Source organism: Carlito syrichta, unplaced genomic scaffold (genome assembly GCF_000164805.1).
Source record: "Carlito syrichta isolate Samal-C Ts95f unplaced genomic scaffold, Tarsius_syrichta-2.0.1 Scaffold59675, whole genome shotgun sequence".
Lineage (NCBI taxonomy): Eukaryota > Metazoa > Chordata > Mammalia > Primates > Tarsiidae > Carlito > Carlito syrichta.
The window spans coordinates 179736-203983 of record NW_007003771.1 but is presented as its reverse complement, the minus strand read 5'-3'; the positions used below and the strand labels follow the sequence as shown (position 1 = coordinate 203983).

Here is a 24248-nt window from a genome sequence, read left to right as displayed (position 1 = left end):
TCTGGCTCAGAGGGTCTTCAGCTGGAAGACACTCTCAAACAGATGATTCCAGTGATGTCTGGGATAAAAAAATATGGACCTTTTAGGTACCTAAAGGTTGCTCCCGGCGTGCAGTGAGCTCTCCTTCATTCAGCCAGCAGAGTGGTGGGAGGGTGGAAGGTGGGAGGAAGAGAGGGAGACAAGGGCCCAAGGGAGGCCGCGCACCTGGAGGGAAAAAGAGGGTCCTCAATCTAGTCTGGGTCGGGCCTTTATCCCACCCAGTCACCAGGCCTGAGAACCCTCCTGTCCCTTCTCTCTGACGCTCTCCCAAGGGTTTGCTGACTTTTCTTCAACACTCTGCTATCTTGGTCCAGCCTGGCTTGGACCTCAGTTTCTCCTCTGGGGTAGACTGCACACTTCTCCTGGGTCTCCTGGCCTCCAGTTCCTCCCTCACAATCCCTTCTCCATGAGCAGTGGCTGCGGTGATGACTAGCCAGAACAGGACATGGCATCTTGGTTCAAACAGGGTCTTGGGGTCAGGTCTCCTTCACCTCACTCTGCAGGGCTCTGGATGCAACAGTGGGGGCAGATTGCCCTCAGCTGTGACTCCACCCCTTGGTAGTCGCTGAAGGGTCATATCTGAGATGGGACCGGTGCACCATGATTGACACGGCTGTTTTTTAGCAAGAAGGTTTCCAGAGCTGATACCAGCAAACCAGACTGTGGGGTGATCTGCTTATGAAAGGCCTCTGCAGGCAGGACTGTGGTTTGCCCATGGGGTCTACTTTTTGGCCCAAGGTGTTGATGCTTATTTTTATTAATAGCTGGCTGTTTGTCCTACTTTGGACCAAGAATTCAGGTTTGCAGTTATTTATAATAGCTAAAAATTACTTCTGGATTCAGCTTTGGTTGCTTTGTGTTTCCCACGAATGTTTCAGGATTTGAAACAGAGACTCTGTGTTCTGCTTGGACCCCACCCATGTTTTCATGGTGGTCAAGAGCCTACTGTGTGTCAGGCCCTGTGCTGACTCTGGCGTCCCAGCACCCACCGAACGACTGGGAACAGAGGTAGAGGTGCCCAGTCCAGCTTAGGAATCACGCTCAACCTCCAGCACTGAGAGCTCCCACCTGGTCCCTGAGAGCCGAGGCCCAGCCTTCCCTCGGCTCCTTTGAGAAGAGCGGCTTAGGCAGAAAAGCCTCTTGGCTATCGAGCGGCTCTTGCAAAATTGCATTTGATGAGTTAAGTGTAAATAAATGAGAACCAGATGGATTAGATTTCGGGTAAAATACACATGGGTCTTAGAGCTTTGGGGCCTGGGTTCTGCCAGATCCAGAGCACTCCCCGAACTGTCAAGAGCTGCTGGCACAGGCAGCAGGAGGTATGGCTGGGGTCTCCCAGGACCTGTCTGCTTCCTGATCTGGGTATCAGCTGAGACCTTTTCCGTGGCTCCTAACTCTCCAGCAGGTCTGGGCTGAGGTACATGAAGGTGAGGGCTCCAGTTCTGGGCCAACTGCTTATATCCAGTCCTGGTGAGCCAGCCCAGGAGAGGCAAAGCTGTGTTGAAGCCGCTGGCCATCAGAGTCTGTTTCCTGTGCTCTCCCCACCTGAACCCCACCTTCCATCCCAGCAGCTGCCCTGCTGTCACCTGCGGCGCACATCTCTAGGAACAGGAAGTCAGCCATCAAGAGCGCGGACTGTTGACCACTCCTTATAATCATCTTCAGGATGCTATCCTGTGACTATGACCCATGGGATTTGGCTCTTATCCCACGAATCACATAAGATAGAGTACAAGATTTAGTAACTTGCTCTGTGACAGGTCATGTAACCATCTGGGGTAGGGATAACAGTACTAGAGGTGCTGTGGGAATTAAAGGATGTAACAGAGGTAAAGCACTTAGCACAATGCCCGGCACACACAAACTACCACCAAATGTCAGCAACTGCTGAGCAAAGTTGCCACATGCTCCTCAGGGGATCCCAGGTGTGAGCACACTCCAGGGACAGTAAGGTCCCTTCCAAGTTGAAAAAGCAACAACAAACCACATCTGAAGGGAGGGCCCAGGCCTGCCTTGGCCTTCCAGTCTCCAAGCACAGCAGCTCAGCTCCTTACACGGTTCCCTCCGGACTGGGCTTCTGGTATGTTCACCAATGGGGTCCCCAGCTTACCAGGTGCTTAAAGTTAGCCAGAAGTGAACACAGCTGTGCACACAGTCTGCTGGGACAGTGTGGGACAAGTCTTCTGATGCTCTGCACATGCACTTCTTTTATTTACCAATCATTTTTTTTGTTGAGAAATAATTTACCATCTTAAAGGGCATAACTCAGTGGATTTTAATATAGATACTAAATTGTGCAACCATCGCTATTATCTAATTCCAGAACATTCCCAGCACTCCAAAAAGAAGTCCCATGACCATTTTCAGTTATTTCCACACCCCCTTTCCTCCAGTCCCTGACAACTACAAGTCTACTTTCTGTCTCTATGGATTTGCCTATTCTGGACATTTCTTATAAATAGAATCATTTGATTTTGTTCTTTTATGTTTGGCATCTTCATCAAGCATAATGTTCTTAAGTTTCATCCATGTTGCAGCATGTGTCAGTACTTCATTTAAAAAAAATTTTTTTTGAGACAGAGTTTCACTCTGTCACCCGGACTGGAGTGCAGTGGCAGGATCACAGCCACAGTAGCCTCAACCTGCTGGGCTCAGGCAATCCTTCTGTAGCCGGAACCACAGGAGCACGCCGCCATGCCTGACTAATTTTTAAAATTTATTGTAGAGACAAGGTCTCATCAAGTTGTCCAGGCTGGTCTCAAACCCCTGGGCTCAGGCAGTTCTCTCACTTCTGCTTTCCAAAGTGCTGGGATTACAGGCATGAGCTACTGTGCCCAGTATTTACTCCTTTTTATGGTTAAATAATATTCCATTGCATGGATAGACCACATTTTATTTATCCACTTATCAATTGATGGAATTTGGGTTGTTTCTACTTTTTGGCTATTATGATTAATGCTGCTATGAACATTCATGTATAAGTTTTTGTGTGGACATATATTTTCAATTCTCTTGGGTATACATCTGGCAATAGCATCATTAGATCACATGGCAACTTTATATTTGACTTTTTGAGAAAATGCCCAGCTGTTTTCCACAGGGCTACAGAACTTTACATTGCCACCAGCAAAGCATGTGGTTTTCAATTTCCCCATATCTTCATTAACACTTGCTATTTTCTGGTTTTTTTTTTAATAGCCATCCTAGTGGGTGTGGGTATCTCATTAAGGTTTTAATTTGCATTTTCCCCAACTACTAATGATGCTGCACATCTTTTCATGTGCTTAGTACCTTTTTTTGAAAGCAGGATTTATTGAGAGGACAGAAAAGCTGCTACAGTGGGAGGGGACCTGAGGAGGTTGTCCCCTTATTGGTCATTTGTATATCTTCTTTGGAGAAAAGTCTATTCAAATCCTTTGCCCACTTTTAATTTGGGATGTCCTGAGTTGTAAGAGTTCTTTACATATCCTAGATACTAGACCCTAATTACCACAAATGGCATTGATGAATACTTTCTCCCACTCTGTGGACACCACCTCCTTTAAGTCAGCCTCGGGCAGTACTACATACTCAGGAGTTCAGGGCAGGTCAGTGAGCCCTGAATTCTTCTTGGGCTCCCCCTTTCCCCTCCATCTACATTCTGTTCCCAGGAGATTTCACCTTGCCCCTGGCTTCACTAGCTACCTACTTGCTAATGCTGCTCCCAAATTCTAGACATGCCTGCTCCATCACCCTCCAAACTTAGACATCAATGGCCAACCTGGCACCTCCACATGGATGTCCAACAGGCATGATAAACCTAACAGGACCAAAGCTGAACTCCTAATTCTCCCTCACAACAAAGAGAGAATAAAACAAAACAGGCCAGTCTGCTCTCAGCCTTCCCTGTCTCAGCAAAAGGCCACACGACCCACAGTAGCTTCAGTCAAAACATCTCAGTACTGCTTTCTGCATTCCCATGTCTAATTCCTTGGCAGGTCCAGCCCTGTCAGCTCCACCTACAAACCAAACCCCAAGTACAACTACATGGCCTCACCTCCTCTGCTGGGATGGCTGGGCTGGCCACCCTCATCTTGGGCCTGGATTCTTACATGTACCTCCCCACTGGCCTCCCTGCTTCCACACTTTCCCCCATTACATTCCCCCCACCTCTCATGGAACTCTGAGCTATGCCTCTGCCTGAAAGCCCCCAAAGCCTCACGAACACGAACTCCCTTTCCTGGCCACCAACATGATAGGAACTGCCCTGCCCACATCTCCCACCAGCCTCCTCTCTGCTCACCTTACTCCAGTCACGCTGCTGCATCCTGCCCTTGGCCACAACTATCCCGTTCCCATCTCAGGGTCTTTGCACTTGCTCCTTTGCCTAGAGTGTTCTTCCCTCATCTTGACATGGCTGGAACCTCCTCCTTCAGACCTCAGCTCACACGTCACTTCCCCAGGGATGCTCCCTGACCACCAACCTAAAGCAGTGAGTGGGCCAGTACACCAAGTTGCTCTGTATTTCTTCCTTCAGAGCTTGTTCTACCCACTTGGAATCTTGTGATTGTTTCTCCCTGTGTACCCCCAGGCAATAGAGTCCTCAAGAACAGGGACTGTCTTGAATGTTGGGATTTGAACAGTGCTTGGGGCACATATATGTCTGTGGACCAAGTGCCTGACAAGTATGGTAGAGAATGGAGCTTCTGGCATGGATATCTGGAGGCCCTGGCTGTAGGTGTGTCCCATCAGGGACAAGATGCGTGGCCTTTGGTGCCGTATCCTACAAAGTGTGGCCACAGAGGGGCTGCTGTAAGGTCCTGCAGTCCCAGGATCCAGTCAGGGAAGCAGCTCCAGATTAGTGACAGGAGCATATGCTTGCTGCTGGTGGGTCCTGGGTGAGTGGGTGGAAGGCTGAGGCCAATGGCATGTCAAGAGGCACCAGAGAAGGTTGTCAGACAGAAGCAGTGCTCATGCCTGCCTTAGCCTTGTCAGGAGTGGGCCTATCACGAGGGCGAGCATAGCCTATTTGCAGGGAGCCTGTACAGAGATCAAGATGGAGGAGGATTAGATGTCCTCACAGTCACTGCCAGCCTGTGGCTTCAGTGCTCAGTAAACTAAGGGACCCACACAGAGGAGCTGTGGTATGAGGGTGCAGCTCAGTGTGTCCTCCTGCTTGGCTGGCACCTTCACTGATACAAGGACCACAGTCTTCCACTGAAGAAAAGCCACTCTAGCCAGACAGAGTGTCAGGAGATGAGTGCTGGGGAAAGGTCTGAAGACACAGTGGGAGTCTCTCTTGAATGACACTTCATGACTTTTGTCTAGGCCACCCTTGGCAAGATCAGCTCTCAAGCACAGGCAGGGCAGAAGGCTGTACGAGCCTCTGCTTGGCGTCAGGCACTCCATTACAGAATCTCATTTAACTTCAGCCTAGGGCGGTAGCTGTTTTGCAACCAGGAGCTCTGAGCAGCAAGCAGCCTGCCCGTGGTCCCCAGCATGTGAGTGACAGGGCCAGGATGAGAGCTGGACACTTTCATCCTCACCCTCAGGCCTGTGACAGCGCAGCTGTGAATGTGATCCTGGCCGGACATCTGTGGGAGGCACTGGAGTTTTTAAAAATTTCTTTTGATGAGGATAAGAATGGAGGACTGGAGAGTGGGAAAGAGGAAAACCAAACAAACAAATCATGGAACCAAAGCGAGAAGCTCTATGAAACCCAAGGGGCAATGCTCCAACAGGACTCCTAATGAATAGCCTCGGAACGCAAACAGGCCCAGCTGGATGTGATTACCTCGATGGTTGGTGATGGGGCCAGCAGGGGAAGTCCCACTCCTTGTAAAAATCTCCCCTGAACCACAGAGGGGCCCAAGAGCTCCCCACATCACCCCGGTTACACGGGTCCTCTGGCCAGTCCATCCTGCCTGACTCCAGCCAAGTTGCCCGATTTACTCCCAGCATATATCTTCCAGCCTCCATACTGTGTGGAATTCTGAACCTTCAGGTACTAACTCTTCTCTGTGAAACTCAGCTTTTTCTTCTACCTTCCAAAGCTGTGAGTGTGAAATCCAGCCTTCCCACTTGCCAGGCTGCTGTTTTCTTCTTCCTCTTTGCTAGTGCCCTCCACTTGCACATCAGTCCCTACCTGAGAGGTATCCATGAATGCAAAGGCCCTCAGCATGCCCCAGGCCTGAGGCCATGCCCTGGTCCAGGCCATTCTGCACCATGTTCTGTGATAGCTCCTCAACCAGGCCAGGCCCCTCAGTGTTGGGTTGTTCCTTCCTGCACTCGGCAGTCCCTCCATGTCAGGCTCTCTGGTGGGCCATGCTGCAACAACTACAACTAAAACAGTTTTACCCCATCAGAGTCCACACACCTGAGACAATGGTAGATAGCAGCAGTAAGAGAACAGAGGTGGAGGAGCTGAGCGTGGCACCAGGGAGCTTCACAGAAAAGAGGGCACCTGAGCCTGGCTGAAGCACCAGAATGCTCACACACCACCCCATCCTTTCTAGTCTGAGTTCACGGCCACTTTCTTTCCATAGTACTTCTCCCCTCAAGAACCTAGCATAGCTCTCTATCACTTGTCCCCAATAAAATTCTTTTGTTATTTAAGATTTTGAACTGATAAGGAATTTTGAAAAACAGTGAGAATAATGAATCAACAATCCTGTACTCTAGATACAAGCACAATCACGAGCATCTATTTTGTTTCTGTCTTTTTGCATGTGCTGATTTTCTCCTAATTGCAATCAGTCATTCTGTACATGGTCTTTATAGCCTTTTTCACAGAGAGTTGAGTTAAAGCATTTTCCGTGCTGTGACTCTGACCACCCTTCTTACTTGCTGCTTGTCTAATCAGCAAATGACCTCCTATCCTAGGCCCTCGGGGGAGCTGTTTCTATTCTATCCCTGTTAATAAACTCCCCTGTGAAGGGCACATCTGTGCAGCCACAGCTTTCTTCATTTGAAGGATTACTTCCTTCAGACAGATCCCCAGAAGTGGGATTCCTGGGTCGATGACACTGAGCTTTTTGCTTCCCATAACTCCCTGTGGACCCCTATTAATCAACATACAATTTACTGCTTTTCCTGTCCCGGAGTGTTCCACATGCAGTGGCCTCATCTGCAATCGTTGCTCCTATTGCCCAGAGAACCTCTGTGATTAGCCACATGTGTTTGTTCACTCTGTCATCAAAAAGAGCGCAAAGCCCCACACTGATGCAAGGATAATCAGTGAAGGAGTGGCCAAGGCCTGCCTGCAGAGTGCTGCTCTTCCAAGGGAGAGGGAGATGGTGGGGACACCAGCAGACCAGTATTTACAAGCCACTGAGTGGGGTCAGATCTCTGTAGATGAAAAGAGTGTGCTGTGAGAAGAGGGGTCAGGCAGGCTGAAGTGAGAGGCAGGGGAGGCGCTCTCAAAGCCACGGGAGCACCAGTGCAGGAAATGGATATCTGGTGGTAGATGTGTAGTAGAGGCTGGAGCAGCAGGTGCGGCCAATAGAAGGGCCCTGGTGACTGTGGCAGGAAGGGCTGGGAGCCAGGCTGGAGTCTACAGAGTGCCCGGTATACAGCCATTGGTGATCCCTAGATGTCTCGACACTTGTAGGTAGAAGTCTCTGGGTCTCAGGCCCATGTGTATGTAGTACATTTGGCTCATCTGATAAAGGCAGTTTTTTACACACCACTCTCCTGTCTGGTCAAGGTTTTCCCAACTCTAGGCTTTGCACATGCTGTTCCCACCCCCGAAAGTGTCCTTCACTCAGCCTATCTCTGCCCCCACCTGGTAGGGCAAGTCGCCCACCCCACACCATCCCTCCGGCAGTAAGAGAACAGAGGTGGAGGGGCTGAGTGTGGCACCAGGGAGCTTCACAGAAAAGGGGGCACCTGCCACAGCTACCCACTTCCCACAAATAAAGAGTGTCAGTCGGGCGCAGGGTGTCTCTGCTAGCAGTCTATTTCTAGCTGCATGTGGTTGGGATGAGGTGGGTGACAGGGAGAGGTGCCAGGGCACACTCCCCACACTCAATATTCACTACACAAAAGATGCCATATTAGGAGTATTTCTGCATATGACCTGGGAGTTCCCTGAGGGCAAGAGTCACATCTAACTAATCTCAGAACCCCAACCTGGCAGATATGGGCACTCAGGGGGCATGTTCTTAGAGAGGAGAGTCTGGGCATTTTTGCTGTCTCATCCAGATGATCATGGCAGCTGGCACTCTCTGCTTGCTGGATCCCCATATTCTAGGCTTTGATTACATTCCCACATCTTGACTACATGATTATGTATTCACAACGAAGAAAGTTCTGCTAGGATATTGGGGCAAACAGCACACAAACATCACATGGTAGTTATATCCATGTAAGGTTACGTCTATGCCTAGACAATACTGGACACAGACATTAGGACATGAAAACTGTTGATTTACTGGGGTGAGAAATGGGAGAATGATTTTCTGTCTTTTCTCTGGATTACTCTGAATGTTTTTGTATAATTACTGCACGTGTGGCAGATGGATGAGTAAACAGACATTTGCAACTCGGTCTGACTCTGTTTGGTCTGGATGCAGGGTAGTGAGGGCAAGGGAGCAACTGTGGGCGGAGAGGTGCAGGCGGAAGAACTGGAGTACTCAGGACAGGCAAGGGGCAGAGGTTCTCCAGGCAGCGAACAGCGTGTGCAGAGGCCCAGAGGGCTGGGGTGTCTGGGGACAGGCTTCATATTTAGTTTGCTGTGAGCATAAGGAGAGAAGGAAAGGCTGCAGTGGCAGGCAGGACCAGATCACGAGGGGCCAGCTGCCAGGCCAAGGAAGCCAGATTCCCTCAATGGCAACAAGGCCCTGGGAGGATCCCACTCAGGGGGGTCTCCACTAAGGGTGGGTTCCAAATGACTGGCATCTGACCCCTTGGCAGCCAGCAGATGAGCTGGGTGAGGGCAAGCCTGTGGCATCCTCTCCCCATCATCAAGGTAGCACCTGGGAGGTTATTCAAGACCCAGACCAAGAAGCTGGGCTTCTGCCACAGCTGCCCACTTCCCACAAATAAAGAGTGCCAGTCAGGCGCAGGGTGTCTCTGCCAGCAGTCTATTTCTAGCTGCATGTGGTTGGGATGAGGTGGGTGACAGGGAGGGGTGCAGGGGCAGCCTGATGCACAGGGCTGGATAACGGCCACTCTACACAGCTCTAGCCTGTTCTGCTGGTGCTGGGGAAGCAGGGTCACTATAGCATCTGCCTAGATGTAGGTCCAGCAAAAGTCCAGTGTGACCCCAAATGCCACTCAGGGCTCAGGCTACTCCAAGGTAAGCAAGACTGTTGGCAGAGAAAGTGCTGGGCTGGAGATGCTGGGACACTCTCATCTGCTGCTAATGTCCCTTTTTAGGGCCATGGCTCAGGGTCTGGTTTGGGACAGATGCTTTGGTGGCAGGGTATTTTTAAAGAGCCTTCACAAGACACTTATTTTTTGTTTATTTCTCAGAGCTCTGGCTAAGCCCTTGGCATGGGGATTGCAAACAGGAACAGATGAAGGCAAGTATCTGCAGTGGGTGTTTTTCTTTGCTGTTTACGGACTTGGTACTCTCTGCCTTGGGACAGAGCAGGACTTCTTCTCCAAGCCACCAAATTGAGACCTACCAAAGGTGGAGCTGGCACCAGGGACAGGGACAACAGATTTCAGCCCAATGGAAGGAGGATGGGTCTCACCAGTAACAAACACTGCTATCAATGAGAAGGGTCCCCTCATACAGGGGTGCAATCCCTGACCTGAACGGACAACCACAGGGAGAGTGGGAAGGAGAGAGGAGGCAAATGTTCCTCTGCGTGAGCCCCCATGCTTTCACATAAACCACCTGGCTGTATTCCTAGAGCCCCTCCTGGGAACATCATCCCACCTCCTTTCCAGGTAAGAAATGTGAGAGCAGAGAGATGACTATAAATCAGCTAGGAAGGAAGCCAGAAGTCAAGGCCTGATGTGTTGGATTCCCACATCCACACTCTCCCCACAGCTAGAACAGAGACTAGAAGGAGCCGGGCATGGAGATGTGGACTAGGGAAGTCACAAGCCATACAGCTGAGGTAAGCTGGGAGGCTTTCCCAGCAGACCCTGGAGTGTGCTGAGGCCCTGCCCCAGTGGCAGGTCTGTGCACTCACCATTGTCAAGTCGTGCCTGCCTGATGGTCAGAATCAAAGATTCTGCCCCCTTACCTTGCTACGCTCATCCCTCCATCACACAAAGGAGCCTATTCTGGGTGTAGCCTGTGCTGGCCTTGGATGAGATGCTAAATCACTCCGGAGCTCAATGCTCCAGTTCCCAAGGAGGGAGGAGCGATCTGCCCCAAGACACTCTGTGTCAGTCCCAGGAGTTCATGCCATGTCAGAGGGAAGCCCATTGGGGGAAGAGCTTAGAAAGGTTTTCTCTAGAGACTGACACCTCAGTTGAGTCCAGAGGGACAAGTGGGGTCAGCCAGCAAAGCGCTAATTATGAGGCTGGTGAAGGGCGACTCAGGCAGAAGGAAGAGCAGGTGCAAGGGTGCTCAGAGAAGGTTACGGGTGGTGAGGCCAAGGAGTGAATGCTGTTCGACATGCTGGAGATTACAATTCTGAGAAATAAGGAGAGAGACACAGACAGGAATGGTATCTTGCCAGAGCCAGGAGGACACAGAAAAGATCTTGGTCACTGTTCTTGGGGCCAAATCATATGAATGCCATGCCACTAAGCCACAGGATGCTGGAAGGAGAAGGGCTCTGACATAGTAGCCCAGACAGGATGCTCCAAACTGAGCTGCCAGGGCTCTAGGGACTTTGCGGAGATGGGGACAGGGTCCGTGGGGAGCAGGTCTCTAATCCTGGCCAGTTCTTTCTTCCATTTAGCCAGCGCACTGCATGAAAGGAAGAAATGGAAGAAAGGCTTCTGCTGCTATAAACCCCACAAATTTGAAAAACACTGGTTGAATCCCATCCTTGTATTTCACATATGATGGAGAAACTGAGACACAAAGGGACAGGGAGTTTTCCAAGATTCCCCAGTGAGTCTGTGGCCCAAAGAGCCTGACTCCTGACCCACTGCTCTTTCACCCCAGCCCCCACCTGACCCCCCTGTAAGAAGCACCCCACTGTCCCCCACCCAGTCCGAAGTTGGTCATGGGCAAAAAGTTGGTCATGTGGAAAGCCACTCCATACCCAAAATACACCTGAGTCTGAATCGATCTGCCTCCCTACACTCTGCTGCAGGATCTCCCCATTTTTGTAGGGATTTGGGGTAAGAAGAAAGGCCATCTATAAAGATGCACAACACTGTCCAGCGTGTTTCTTTTTCTCAGGCCAAAGAATTTCCAGCAGATTAACAGTTGTAGAGGCTGAGAGTAGAAGCGGGATTGAAGCTGTCTTGTACTTAGCAGATCCTCCAGCCAAGCATGTTTAGAACACCTGAATAAGGGCCAAGAATGGGGGAAAAGGTAGGGGGTAGGTGGGCATAAATAAAGAGAACAGGAAGAAACCTCTTGAGTTTACCTTAGAAAATATTGGTGTTTATGGAGTAAGTATGACTGTCCAAAGCTGTTTAGTTTTACATTAAAATGGTCAGCATTTTTTCCCCAGTAAGAAATGCATTTGCATTGTTGAAGTATAAAGACAAATAAACAGAGGCAACTTGAGTCTTCATCAGGGGTTCAAGGGAGCAACACATTGTCTCCAGCTGTCTGCCAGGATGAGAGGGGCACCTTCGAAAGGGCCGGGGCGGCACAGGCCCTTTCATCAGGCCAGGGCCCAGCCCAATGCAGAGAGAGCTGCAACCATTGCGCCGACATGGGGTATCTGGGGCATCCACGGGTGGCTTCCTCCACCAGGTACAGCTGGGCTCTGGCCCCACTGGGAGCTTCCTGAGTGCCCCTCCTGCTCCCTGTCTTCCCTTTCCTCCTGGCAGCCTTGAGTGTCACTTGCACATTCATTTCCTCATCCTATCAGATAAGGACTATCCCCATTTTGCAGAGGCAAACTGAGACTCTGAGAAGTGAGGTTACAAAGTAAGAGCACAGCAGAAGCTCTGATGTCACATGACCCCACCGTCAAAGGGGAATGAATGCAAGAAGAACCAGTGCAAGAGAATAGGAAAGCTTGCTGACTGGGCTAGGGAGTAGGCTGTGGGCAGCAGCTCATCTCACAGGAACGGGAAGAGCAGGTCTCGGCCAGAGGGCTTCCCATGCACCCAGTCTTCTCCTCTGTATCTTTGCCAGCTCAAAAAGTCATCCACTTTCTTTAAAATATGTTCTGACTTTGCACAATAGGAATAAATAATAATTTGATCATTCACATCTGTTGAGCCCCTGTTATGTGACAGGCACTGTGGTATGTGTTTTACAAAGCACATCTCATTTGGCCTCTGCATCATGCCTGTCAAATAAGCACTGCTATTAGTCCCACCTTACATAAGAGGCTATGGAGGCTCAGAGAAGCTAAGTTACTTGCTCAAGGTCACAAAGTAAATGATGGATGGATCCAGTGTTCAAAGCCAGATATGTTGATTTCTTCTTTTCCTTGAGGGCTGCAAATAACGTCATCCATCTCCTGATTGTGAGCTCTCAGCCAAGGATGTGGCATAGGGCAGGTCTCATGAAATTTTTATGAAATGAATGAATGTTAAAATCTCTGGCTTCCAAAGTCATCTTGAAGCTGACCCCTCTCACACTTCCCCCAGGTTTGACTATTCCACAGACTTCTAAGCCTGTGTACCACTTCCACTTAAATGGCTGCTCATCGTTCCAAACACTCTTGAGTCCTACATCTCCACCCTACCCCCAAATGTGTCCTCCTCTAGTCTTCTCTTTCTCAGCCATGGCAGCAGAGCCCACAGAAACTCCAGGAAAAACTGAGCAGTTGGTTTTGATCCTCTTTTCCCCTTACCTCTCACGTCTCATCCACTGGCAATTCCCATTGGTTATTTTCAAAATATATTGATTTCAACCATTACCTCTACTATTGTCACCCTGAACTGAGCCACCCACATCTCTGACCCAGACCACTGTGGTGGTCTTGTTTAAGCCACCCTGCTTCTTATGTCCAGTAACACATTCTTTACTTAGCAGCCAGAAATGGTTTTTTTAAAAAATGAAAATGTCAATCAGGACATGGCAATACTTGGTGAAAATGTTCATGGTTTCCCAGATAACTGAAATAAAATCCAAACCCCTTTCTCGTGCCTATAGGGCCCTGCATGCCCCAGGTCCCACCTGTCTCCCTGACTCATCTCCAGGCCCTCTCGCTCAGTTCTGATCTTCCAGGCACACTGACCCACCCTCACATTCACTTAGCTTGTACCCTTTCTGCCTAGGTGGAAGACCATCCCTAGATCTCCAAATGATACTTCTTCCTTCTCACTGAGGCCTCCTCCCTTTGCACATGGGTGGACCTTTGAAACTGTCCTCACTGGTAGTTTGGTGGAAGTGACTTCTCAGGCCACACTGTAAAACTTCCAATCACAGGATCTTGTTCTCTTGGGACCCAGTCACCATGCTGTATGAAGCTCACATCAGCCCATGTGGAAAGACCAAATAAAGGGGGCTACCCATAATATCCTGTCTGACAGCCAACATCAACCACTAGACATGAGCAAAGAAGCTTCCAGAGTCATCCCCAGCATTCATGTCTCTTCATCTGAGGCCCCAGACACCATGGAGCAGAGGCCAGCTGATCCTGCTGTGCCCTGTCTGAACTCTTGGCCCATAGAACCCACAGGCAGAATAAGACGGTGTTTTATGCTACTAAATGTCAGGTGATTTTTTAAAATTTAATTTTACCTTTTAAAATTGGCATATAATAATTGTACATATTTATGAGGTACATAGTGATATTCTGATACATATTGAGGTAGTTTTTTGTTTTTGTTTTTTTTTTGAGTTGGAGTCTCACTCTGTCGCCCAGACTGGAGTGCAGGCCGCTCCCGGCCACCGCAGCCTCGACCTGCTGGGCTCCGGCGATCCTTCCGCCTCAGCCTTCCAAGTAGCCGGAACTACAGGCGCGCACTACCACACCGGCTTATTTTTGATTTATTGTAGAAATGAGGTCTCGCCAAGTTGCCCAGGTGGGTCACAAACCCATGGGTTCAGGCAATCCACTCACCTCAGCCTCCCAAACGTGTGGGATTACAGGCTGAGCCACCAAGCCCAGCTATATTGAGGTAGTTTTTTAATGCAGCAATAGTAACTGGAATCCTGCCCTATCTAATGCTGTCACCCTCCCCACACTACTTTCTATCACATTATTTTTAAATTATATTTTCAATGAATCTGACCTGACTGAAATGACTGAGTTACATGTTTACTTGTCTTTCTCCCCTTACTACGTAAGCTCATACGCATGGGGACACAGTTGCTTTTGTTTACCACATCTTCAGCACTTAAAGGCATGTCTAGCACACAGAAGGTACTCAGGACAATTTTTTGGAGTGAACAAATGGATGAATAGGTGGTAGGCTTGCGTATCACTGTTAATAACAGTGCTTTCTACCTTTTATTGTGGTGGTGGAAATTTCTGACTTCTTCATGAATCTGGAAGCCTATGAGAGATGCCCCATCTAATTCATTTTTACCTCTGCCTTGTGCCCAGCACAGAGGTTTGCTGAGTGAGAGGGGTTTTAGGCACTTTTACAAGTCTGTTTATTCATTCATTCTACAAATATTTATTAAACGCCTACGATATGTCTGACATTGCATTAGGTTCTGAGGAGGCAGACGGGAAGATAAACAAGACAAATTCTGCTTTCAGGGGAAGAAGAGAGGATCCCAACACAGGGCTACAGTGGAGAGGTGCTATGTGGCGCCAGCCACAGAAGCCCTCAGAGCAAGGGAAGGTGTGCGCTAGGGCTTGAATGATGAGCAGGACTTCACCAGGTCCATGCTGGCAGAGCTGGGGGTCTCGAGAAGCAGCTTGGCGACGGCAAAGATGTGTAAAAGGACTCCAGGAGTTTAAGGAAGGCTGGGCCAGGGGAAAGGTGGGAAGGGGTGAGAGACAAGAGAAAGAGGCTGGCGGGGCCTTAGCCTGAGGCCTTGTAGGCCTGTGAGTGGAAGAACTGGGTGTGACTGTGAAAGCAACGGGAGTCATGAGAGGGGGCTGCTGGAGAGGAGGGCTCTGTATGGTCAGATGGAATGAGACAAGGTTCCAACGGAAGCTCATGGGCGATGTGAGGTGCCTACCCAAGCTCTTCCTTTGACCTAGGGAGGCTGAACAAACTGGCAAGTTCACCCTTGGTGTGGACTCTCTAGGGAAGGGGTTCCCTCTTACCCTTCAGCATACTCCCACCTCCATGTGGCCTGGCAGATGCCAGGATTTCTGAATGCCCTCAGTGACTCCCAAACTCACACACAGATACAGGGATGCATAGCTAACACTCTACTACAAGGAGGCCCTGGCCAGGCTCTCAGAGCTGGCACTGTTCTAGATGCTTGGCGTTCAACCTTACAAGCTTGAATTAGCAAAATCACAGACCTGGGCTCTGGTCCCAACTCTATTACTTACTGGCTGTGTGACCTTGAGTAGGTCACTTTCCCTCTCTGAGCCTCAGTTTCCTCATTTGTAAAAAGAAGATACTAATAGCTTCTGCTGTGGGTGCTGTGAGGACTAATGAGAAAACATTAGCACAATATCCTGGGTAAATCTGGGCACACAGCAGAGACTCAATTAAAGTTCCCTAATCTCACCTAAGTAGAACTGTTTGACTAGCACAATGCTGGGCATACAGTAGGTGCTTAATAAATGTCTATGGGAGTAATCTGATTAATAAAGCAATTCTTCTGCTGAACCTGGTTACAAATGACTTTATCGGGGAAAAAAAGCACTGAGAGGCAAGTCCAAAATTCAAACTGTGAGCAACTTGAGAAACATATTTTTCAGTAACTCAAAGGTAAAGATCAGGGTCGAAGAAAACATCTGGCTAAGTGAACTAATGGCTTTGGAGAAAAAGGAGCCTAACTTTGTGGAGACGGGAAGAAATTGTCCACTGCTGGTTTTAATTTAAGATGAAAAAAAATCTTATTCTATTAGCCTAAATATTGCTCTGCTGTCCAATTGCATGGAGTTTGAAATAATATTTTTCAAACAGAACTACTGCTATTTCAAGTAATTACACAGCTAAAAGCAGCCATTTGGGGTTGAGCAAGATCCCATCATGGTTTCAATTCCCTCTGGTGTCATTTTCTGTTATATTTGAGAAATTCCTCAATAAAGATGTCAAATAGAGAGAGGGTTTTACTCCCCTGAGGACAGACTTGGCCACTCTCCAGGACACAGTCACAGGCAAGCCATCTCCACATGAAAATAACCTCATTTACTCGAAAGAAAAGAAAAGGCTCAACTGTGAAAACTTAGGCAAGAAAATAACTCAAGCCATCAGCCTCATTCCTCCTAATAAACTCAGAATGCTTTTCAAACCGTGCTGTTTATTTCTAAGGTGATCAGGGTTTTACCCCAGCCACCATCCCTAAGGAATTCATTGGTGGTTCAGAGAGGAATGTTACAACTGGACAAGACTCCTGACCTAGACTTCTGGAGACAAAACAACAGGACGTGCAAATGGACCTAACTATCCCTGATAGGTGACAGGCTGTGGGGTAAGTTTCAGTGACTGCCCAGAGGCTGTCAGGACTGCACAAGGCAGTGAGAACAGAGAATCTTTCAGCCAGCAGGCCACTCACAGCCAGCAAATGCCCACCAAGGACAGGTCCTATGCTGGAAGCTTTGTCAGGCAGCACAAACACAATTCTAAGCAGGTAGTTAAATGACCAAAGCTAGTTGTGAGCAATAGGGAGTGGTGGGGATTATAGCACACAGGAGGATTCATACCACCTGCAAAGGGCGCAGCTGCAGTGCAATTCCCTCCAAGTGTTGCCACTACCACACTGAGATGTGGGCAAGAGGTCCTGTGGCCCTGGGTCCCACATTTTGGGAGTCCCTGCTCTTCTTCTCCTGTAGCTGCAGTCCTCCCCATGGAGTAAGAAGTCTACAGGGGTTCATGGCCACCTAGAATTCATGCCTAGCATTCTAGACCACATCCTGGGTACTTGGGACCCTAAAACTCCACCCAAATGGCCCAAACCTGTCACAGATGACGCTTAGGTCTGGGAATAGCAAAGGCGGCTGTCTCTAGGGCAAAAAGGCAGAGATTGAACATTCAGGTTAGGTTATCCTGAGGCCCATCATGGTGTGGGATGGAGCCAAGGGTGGAGAAAAGGGGGAGGAGAGCAGGCACTGCCCATGCTACCACTTTCTGGTGAAAAACTCCAAGGCATCTTAGAATTCTAAGTTCAAGTCTAGCCTCCCAGGTCATTAAGAAGGAATTTGTCGAGGGGTAGAGGAGATAGAGTGCATTCTTGTTTTGGAGCTTCATAATTACTTAAAAATATTTAGCCATGTGTGATGGGGCCTCCATGTGAGCTCCTGCTCCAAGTCTCGCAAATGTCAGGAACTGGGTGTCTATGACTAAGTGGGAGTGATGCTGGAAAGACCAATTTTTATGTGATGTCCCCTAATTATTAAATGTTGACAAATAATAGTAACAAATGATGCCACTGTGGGGATAAAACAAACATGTTTGTGGGCCAGGTGAGGACTGTGGGTTGCCAGGCTGAAGCCTCTGCTACAACAGGACATCCAGCACATGCACAGAACTTACATCTTTTTCTACACATCTTCTTTCTGATTTAATCATCACATCACACCTCTGATCCATTTCATAGTTAGGGAAACTAAAACTTGGAAAGCTTGAGGAACAGGTCTCAAACTATACAACTCATGAATGGTGGCACCAGACCTTGAACCTTAATCTTCCAACTTCATGCCCTGCTGACTCTTACAGCATTATTAGTTTCAGTCAACATTTATCAACATTTAGTTTCAGTCAACATTTATCAACATTTATGAGCTGCCACGTACCAGGCACTCTAATTCTTATGGTGTTTCAGGGATGAGGGAGCTGAGACTCCAAGATATCCATTGACTAGCCTGAGGTCACACGGTCAGCCTGGGCTGGAACCAAGGTCTGACTTCTCTAGAGGCAGAGTTTTGTCTTGAGAAGGAAACAGACCAAACAAAAAGATGTCTGTTGGGAAGGGCCTGCCCTCAGCCAACAGCAGAGGAGCAACAGAGAGAGCCTTTTCTTGGCTGCCATATGTGCAAGTTAGAGCATGTAAAGTTGCAATCTGTGCTCAGAGGTGGTAGTGGGGGGAGTCTTACCCAGTTCTTTTAACTTAATCAGTGGAAAAAGAATTCACTGTGAAAACAATGTTGCTAAAACCAAGACCTTCACAGACTCACTGTCAGTCTGCAGGTTGGTGGCATTAGGCACTGGGGGCACTGGGTTGACCTGCTATAGCCAAGAACAAGGGTATTTACAAACAGGTAGTTCTGCACAGATGGGAGTGCTGGGGCTAGAAGGAGAGCCCTGTGTGTCAGGCACAGCCATGGGAGTGCAGGCAGCAGGCTCTGGCCCCCCGAGGTCAAACCAGCCTACATCAGCACATCTCATCTAAAAGTCAGTGAGCAGGTTGGTACCTGTTACACTGGGAGTGTTTGGTGTCAAGCACTCTGTGCCACATACTCTATATCCATGATCTCACTTAGTCCTCACAAGAACCTTACAAAATAGGGACTACACATCCCATTTTTCAGATGAGGAAACTGAGGCACAGAGAGGTGAAGTGACTGGCCATAGGTCACACAGTTGATAACTAGAGAACAGGAATTTAAGCCCCAACGTGCCAGTTCCCAAGGCCTGTCCTCTTGACCACAGGGTGATACTGTCTGCTTTTAACTGGTTATCCCGCAGGGACTGTCAGCCCTGCCTTCACTGACTAATCAGTTACTGAAATGTACTTTATCATTTGACAAAGGAGCAAACAACTGGGAAAGCTGGATTAAATGAGATAACACTTGGATGATACTTAACCTGGTGTCTGGCACAATAAATGTCTTTAGGTCCTGATTCTTCACAATCTAGCCAAGGGCTCTGCCTGCCTCCGCAGTCCCACTGCCTGCTACTCCCCTGAAGCACTAGGGCTGAACCTCACTGAGCTGCTGAGCTCTCGCCACAGGCCATGGCCTCAACCTGCAAAACTCTCCCCAGCCTCTGCAGGCCCGGCTCAATGCTACCTCCTTTAGAAGCCCCCTGGGGAGTCACCCCACTTCCACTCTCATAGTCACTGCATCCAGAGGTAGCTCTTCACAGGCCCCTCTGGGCTTCAATAACCTGCTGTCCAGACCTCTATTTTGACTCTTATTTAAGGTGTAATTACATGTTCACAGATCTGTTTCCCATAACAAACCCATCAGAGATTCAGCATGCATTAAACAAAAACAGGCAGGGAAATCTAAAGCAAATACACTACTAAGAGGAAAAGTTCCCAAGTACTCAGGACACCAAGCTCCTTATGCCATAAGCCAACAGACCAGCTGGCACCATGGTAGGTCTGCAGAGCTCTTTTCGAAAGCCATAAAAAACCTTGTGAAGCACTCCTAAGGGAAACAATCGAGAAAACAGGAAAAAAAGCTTTGTGTCCAGAACCATCTCTGAATTCTGATAGTAAAAACAAACAAAAAAGTAAACAATCTAAATGTTCAATCACAAAAAGGCAGTTGAGTCAGCCAAAATGATAATGCCTGTGTGTTGACTATTTAGCACTTACTAAGTGCTAATCACTTTACTTCACACTGTGCTATTTTACCCTCATCCACGACCTTATGAAGTCGTGGCATAATTATCCCTATTTTAGAGTAGAGTGGACTCAGAAACTGTGATGACAGTGACAGCTGCTGAGAGCCCCCTGTGCTGAGCCTGCTTCTAAGCTGTCTGGTCAATACCTCATTTACTACTCACAGCAGCCTCTGTCTACCCCCACCCACAAGGGTCTGAGAGCCAGACAAATCAATCTATGTATCCACACCCACACCCCCTAGGCTCCAGCCGCTATGCCCTGGTCACTCAGCAGCCAGTGGCAGAAGAAGGCTTTGGGAACAGGCATGTCTGCTATGCTTTCTATGATGAGATATTATTCTCCTATTTAATACTCTGAAGCCCCTCTGTTATGGTTGAACTATGTCCCCTCAAAAGATGTTGAGGTCCTAACCCCCAGTACTCATCCATCTGACCTTTGTTGGAAATAAGATATTGGCAGATGATCAAGTTAAGATGAGATTAAGGTGGGCTCTAATCCAAAATGACCGAAGTCCTTCTATAAAAGGGAAATTTGTACACAGAAACAGACACACTCAGCGCTAAGATAATGTGAAGACACGGAGAATGCCATCTACAAGCCAAGGTACACCTGAGGTCACCAGAAGCTACAAGACACGCCTGGAACAGATTCTCCCTCATAGTCCTCAGAAGGAACTAGCCCTGCCAATACTCTGAGTTCAGACTCCTGGCCACCAGAAGTGTGGGAGAATACATTTCTGTTTTTCAAGTCACCCAGTTTGTTACCTTGTTATGGCAGCCCCAAGAAACTGATACAGGTTACTAGTAATTTATCAGACTATGGGGCAACTAAGAAAAAAGTGCTAATAGGAGCCACATAGGAATGTCTGAGGTACACATGATGTTCAAGAGAAAAACGAGGGAAAAAAACATGCTGACAATCTGATCAACCTATGGCAAAAACACACTTGGATACAGAGAGAAGACCAAAAGGAAATACACCAGCATAACTAAAATGTTTTCCAATTTTTTCCCCTACTCTTTTACAATTTTTCCAATTTTATCCAGCAAATGTGGTCTAGTCTTATGAATTTTATACAATTGACTTAAAATGTATTTGAACCATGGGACTATGGAGGTATATAAGATCATGTGCTCACCTGTGTCCCCTCAAAATTCCTGTGTTGAAGAAGTTCAACCCTCAGTACTCAAAATGGGACTATATTTGGAGACAGGGCCTTTATAGAGGTGATTAAATTAAAAGTAGGGTATTAGGGTACACCCTATTCCAATATGACTGGTGATCTTATAAGAAAAGGAAATTAGGATGCAGAGAGACACCAGACACTTGCATGCACAGAAGAAAAACTATGTGAAACAAGAGAGGCCTCAGAAAGTAATCAAACTGGCCAACACTTGATCTTGAACTTTCAGCCTCCAAAATTGTGAGGAAGTAAACTTCTGTTGTCTAAGTCACTTGGTCTGTGCTATTTTGTTATGGTAGCCCTAGAAAACTCATATAAGAAGTCAAAGGAGGCAAACTTCCCCACAGCCCCCAGCTCTACAAGCTAGAGCTGAGAAACAGGCAGGCTGTGACCAGAAGACAGGGCATGGGTGCATCACTCACCGAGGCAGTTGTGTCCATCGTGTGCCAGCATGAAGCCATCAAAGCAGGTACACCTGTAGTTCCCTGGGATGTTGATGCACTCGTGGACACAGCCCCCGTTGTAGTAGTCATTCTCACACTCGTCAATGTCTGCAAAATGAGGGGCACGAGAGATGTCAGAGGAAGGGTCTGGGAATCTCCTCTCCCACCATCACAGAAGTCACCAGGATGTTAGTGATTAGGGGATGACTCAAACAGGTATTCACCAAAGACCACCCTGGGGGCTCAACAGGTATTCACCAAAGACCACCAAAGGTTATAAAAATGAAGATCCTGGCTTGCAATAAGGCCATCACCTAGCAGGGCAGGGCCACAGGTTAGGCATGCGTAGAGTGCCTTCCAGTTCCTACCATAGTGAAGCAGGCAAGAAACGCGTCCAGCTCTGCTTCCCTCAAAAGCCTCGCAACACTTACAGCATGCAGGGATCCTGTCTATAATCTCTGAAAACTAGCTTTCTTTAAGCAGTGGGTAGCAAGTGAAATGAACTTTGCATACCACCAAAAAGTGTAAATCTCTGGAATGAAAGAAAAGTCCACTGACTCCTCTCCAAATAGTTTCCTTCCACATCAGATTCTGATGCCTGAATATCAACTGCTTCAGTTTCCTTGTTATAACAAAGGCTTCTGTCTCATAAACAATAGCCAATAGCCTGTGTAAAGGTCATCCTTTTTGCTGTTTTAAGTCTTTTTCAACATTTCCCATCAGGGGTCAAAGGGATATCAGTTCTGGAGTTCCAGAGAGATTTGAGAGACTTCAGAGAATAATAGGAACACGCCCAGTTAACCTTGTACAGCTGCTTCTATGTCCAAGTCCTGCTTGCAGGACTGTGGCATTATCTCTTCAATCCCTGCCCTAACACAGTGATGCAGGCACCATTATCATTATTCTAATTTTACAAGAGCACTGAAGAAACCGAGGTACAGACAGACTAACGCCCTGCCAAAGGCCACACACCTGGGAAGTGGTACAAGTGGGATTTGAGCCTGTGCACCTCGGGTGGGAGCCCAAAGGTGCCAGGCACAGGAAGACCATGTCAGAGATGGCGGAGGGGACGAGGGGAAGGGGAGCCGGCTTTTTTGCTTTTCCGCCTCCCCATCCCCAAATGCTCCTTGGTCTCGCCCATTTCAACCTACACCCACCCGGACAAGCAGGGGAGGAAAGAAGCTGGTAGTGACGCATGACAGCAAAACCGGAAGCGGAAGTGCTATGCTAAGTGGAACCCGAAGTGCCCCCACAAGCAGAACCATACGTGTCTTCCAACAGGCGTTGGAAGAGGAAGAAGCAGGAAGCAGTTGCTCGTCTATCCCGTAGAAGAGGGATTTTGAGGCGAGGTTCCAACCACAAAAGCCACCCTGTAGAAAGGGGAGACTGAGGCAGGCCTGGCAGCTTCCTCCCCTCTCGAGGAGTTGCCGCAGGGAGACACGGAGCTCCATGCTGTCTCCACGCAGGCCCAGAGGGCAGAGCATCTCGCAGTGGGGGAAAGCCACTGGGGCCAATTAACATTCTTGGGTAGGAGCGCCCATCTGGAAAGCAGAAGCTGTCTCAGGAGGTAATGAGCCTCTTGCCTCTGGAGGCGACTAAGCACTGCCTGGACACCTGCCTGCCAGAGATGCTGCAGAGTAGAGGGAATAACTCAGAGTAGGGTCTGGGCTGTGAGGCCACTCCTGGTGCCCGCTCTCCTCGCCACAATGAGGGAAGAACAAAGTAGCCCGGGGCCCCAAAGGAACAAGAGACAGGAGGCTTCACCTAACTTGTCCACAGTGGCCACCTGCATTCCACTATTCACTTGTTACCCAGGGTGGACTGGAACTTCTGGGCTCAAGGATCCTCTTGCCTCAGCCTACCAAGTAGCTGGCTCTGAATTATTTTTAAACATGATATTAAATACACTTAGAAATTGTAAATAACAGTAAAGGAAGATGTGGGATTTTATGTTTATTGAAAGAGTACATAGGTTTATAAAGACTGAGAGATACTAATTACTTCCCAGTCTGTCTGCAGCCCTGAACTTTCTCGAGAGCTCCAGATACACTAATCCAACCACCTTGGCCACAAAGCCCAACTTTAACTCACCAATCTGCACTTCCCTTGGGCTCTCCAACCTAGTGAATATTGCTTCTTTTCACTGCTCCCTCAACATCTAATTAGCTACCACCAAGCCATTGTTTTTCTACACCCTTAACACGGTTACAGTCTGCCCACTGCTCACTAACTTCCACTACCTGTCAGCATGAGTATCACCTCTCATCTGATCTGACCCAGCAGTCCCCAGACTGTTCCCTCCCTCCCTTCTTTCCTTCAAGCAAGTGACTCAAGGGAAGCTGGCCTGGTCCTCACTCTGGGGGTGGAACCTAATCAATATGATTAAAACAGAACATGCCACTAGCAACTGCTATTGGCCCCAGGGTTGGTATGTGACTTAGGTAGGATCAGTCAGACAGAGGAAAAGGACTTTTATCCCATACCTGGGTAAAAGAATTTTCTCCTTCTCATGTTGTACCTCAGAAAGAAATATGCAGGTATCTACTCCTGACATATCTACCAGTATTTTAACTCCATTTTATGGTTGGCAGATGAAAGTGCAGAGAGGTTAGGTGGTAGGGCAAGGATTAGAGCAAAGGTCTTACAGTCTACAAAAGTCATGTCCTTTCTAATAAGTTAGAATGCCCACCACATGCCAGTTATTGCAAAGTGCTTTATCTGTGATATTTCATCCTTAGCACATTTATACTGTGTAACAAGAAAGTCTTATACAATCATCCAAACACCATTTACCTATCTATCCTTCCACTTGTTCTGCACCCATTCATGCACACATACATACATGTGTGAATACCTGTCTACCTACCCAAATAGCCAGCTATGCCATCATTCATCCAAACATCCACCCACC

At 48.3% G+C, this 24248-nt stretch overlaps 1 protein-coding gene across 1 annotated transcript in view; it reads right to left on the bottom strand.

Annotated features, from left to right (window-relative positions):
• Positions 1–24248, bottom strand: part of LOC103251677 (signal peptide, CUB and EGF-like domain-containing protein 1) — a gene marked incomplete at its 3' end in the record, with an annotated part of 49422 nt that overhangs the window by 5554 nt on the left and 19620 nt on the right. Inside the window, exon 3 of the mRNA XM_008050275.1 lies at positions 21317–21445. Coding sequence (XP_008048466.1) covers positions 21317–21445 — 129 coding nt within the window. The remainder of the gene's footprint in view (positions 1–21316; positions 21446–24248) is intronic.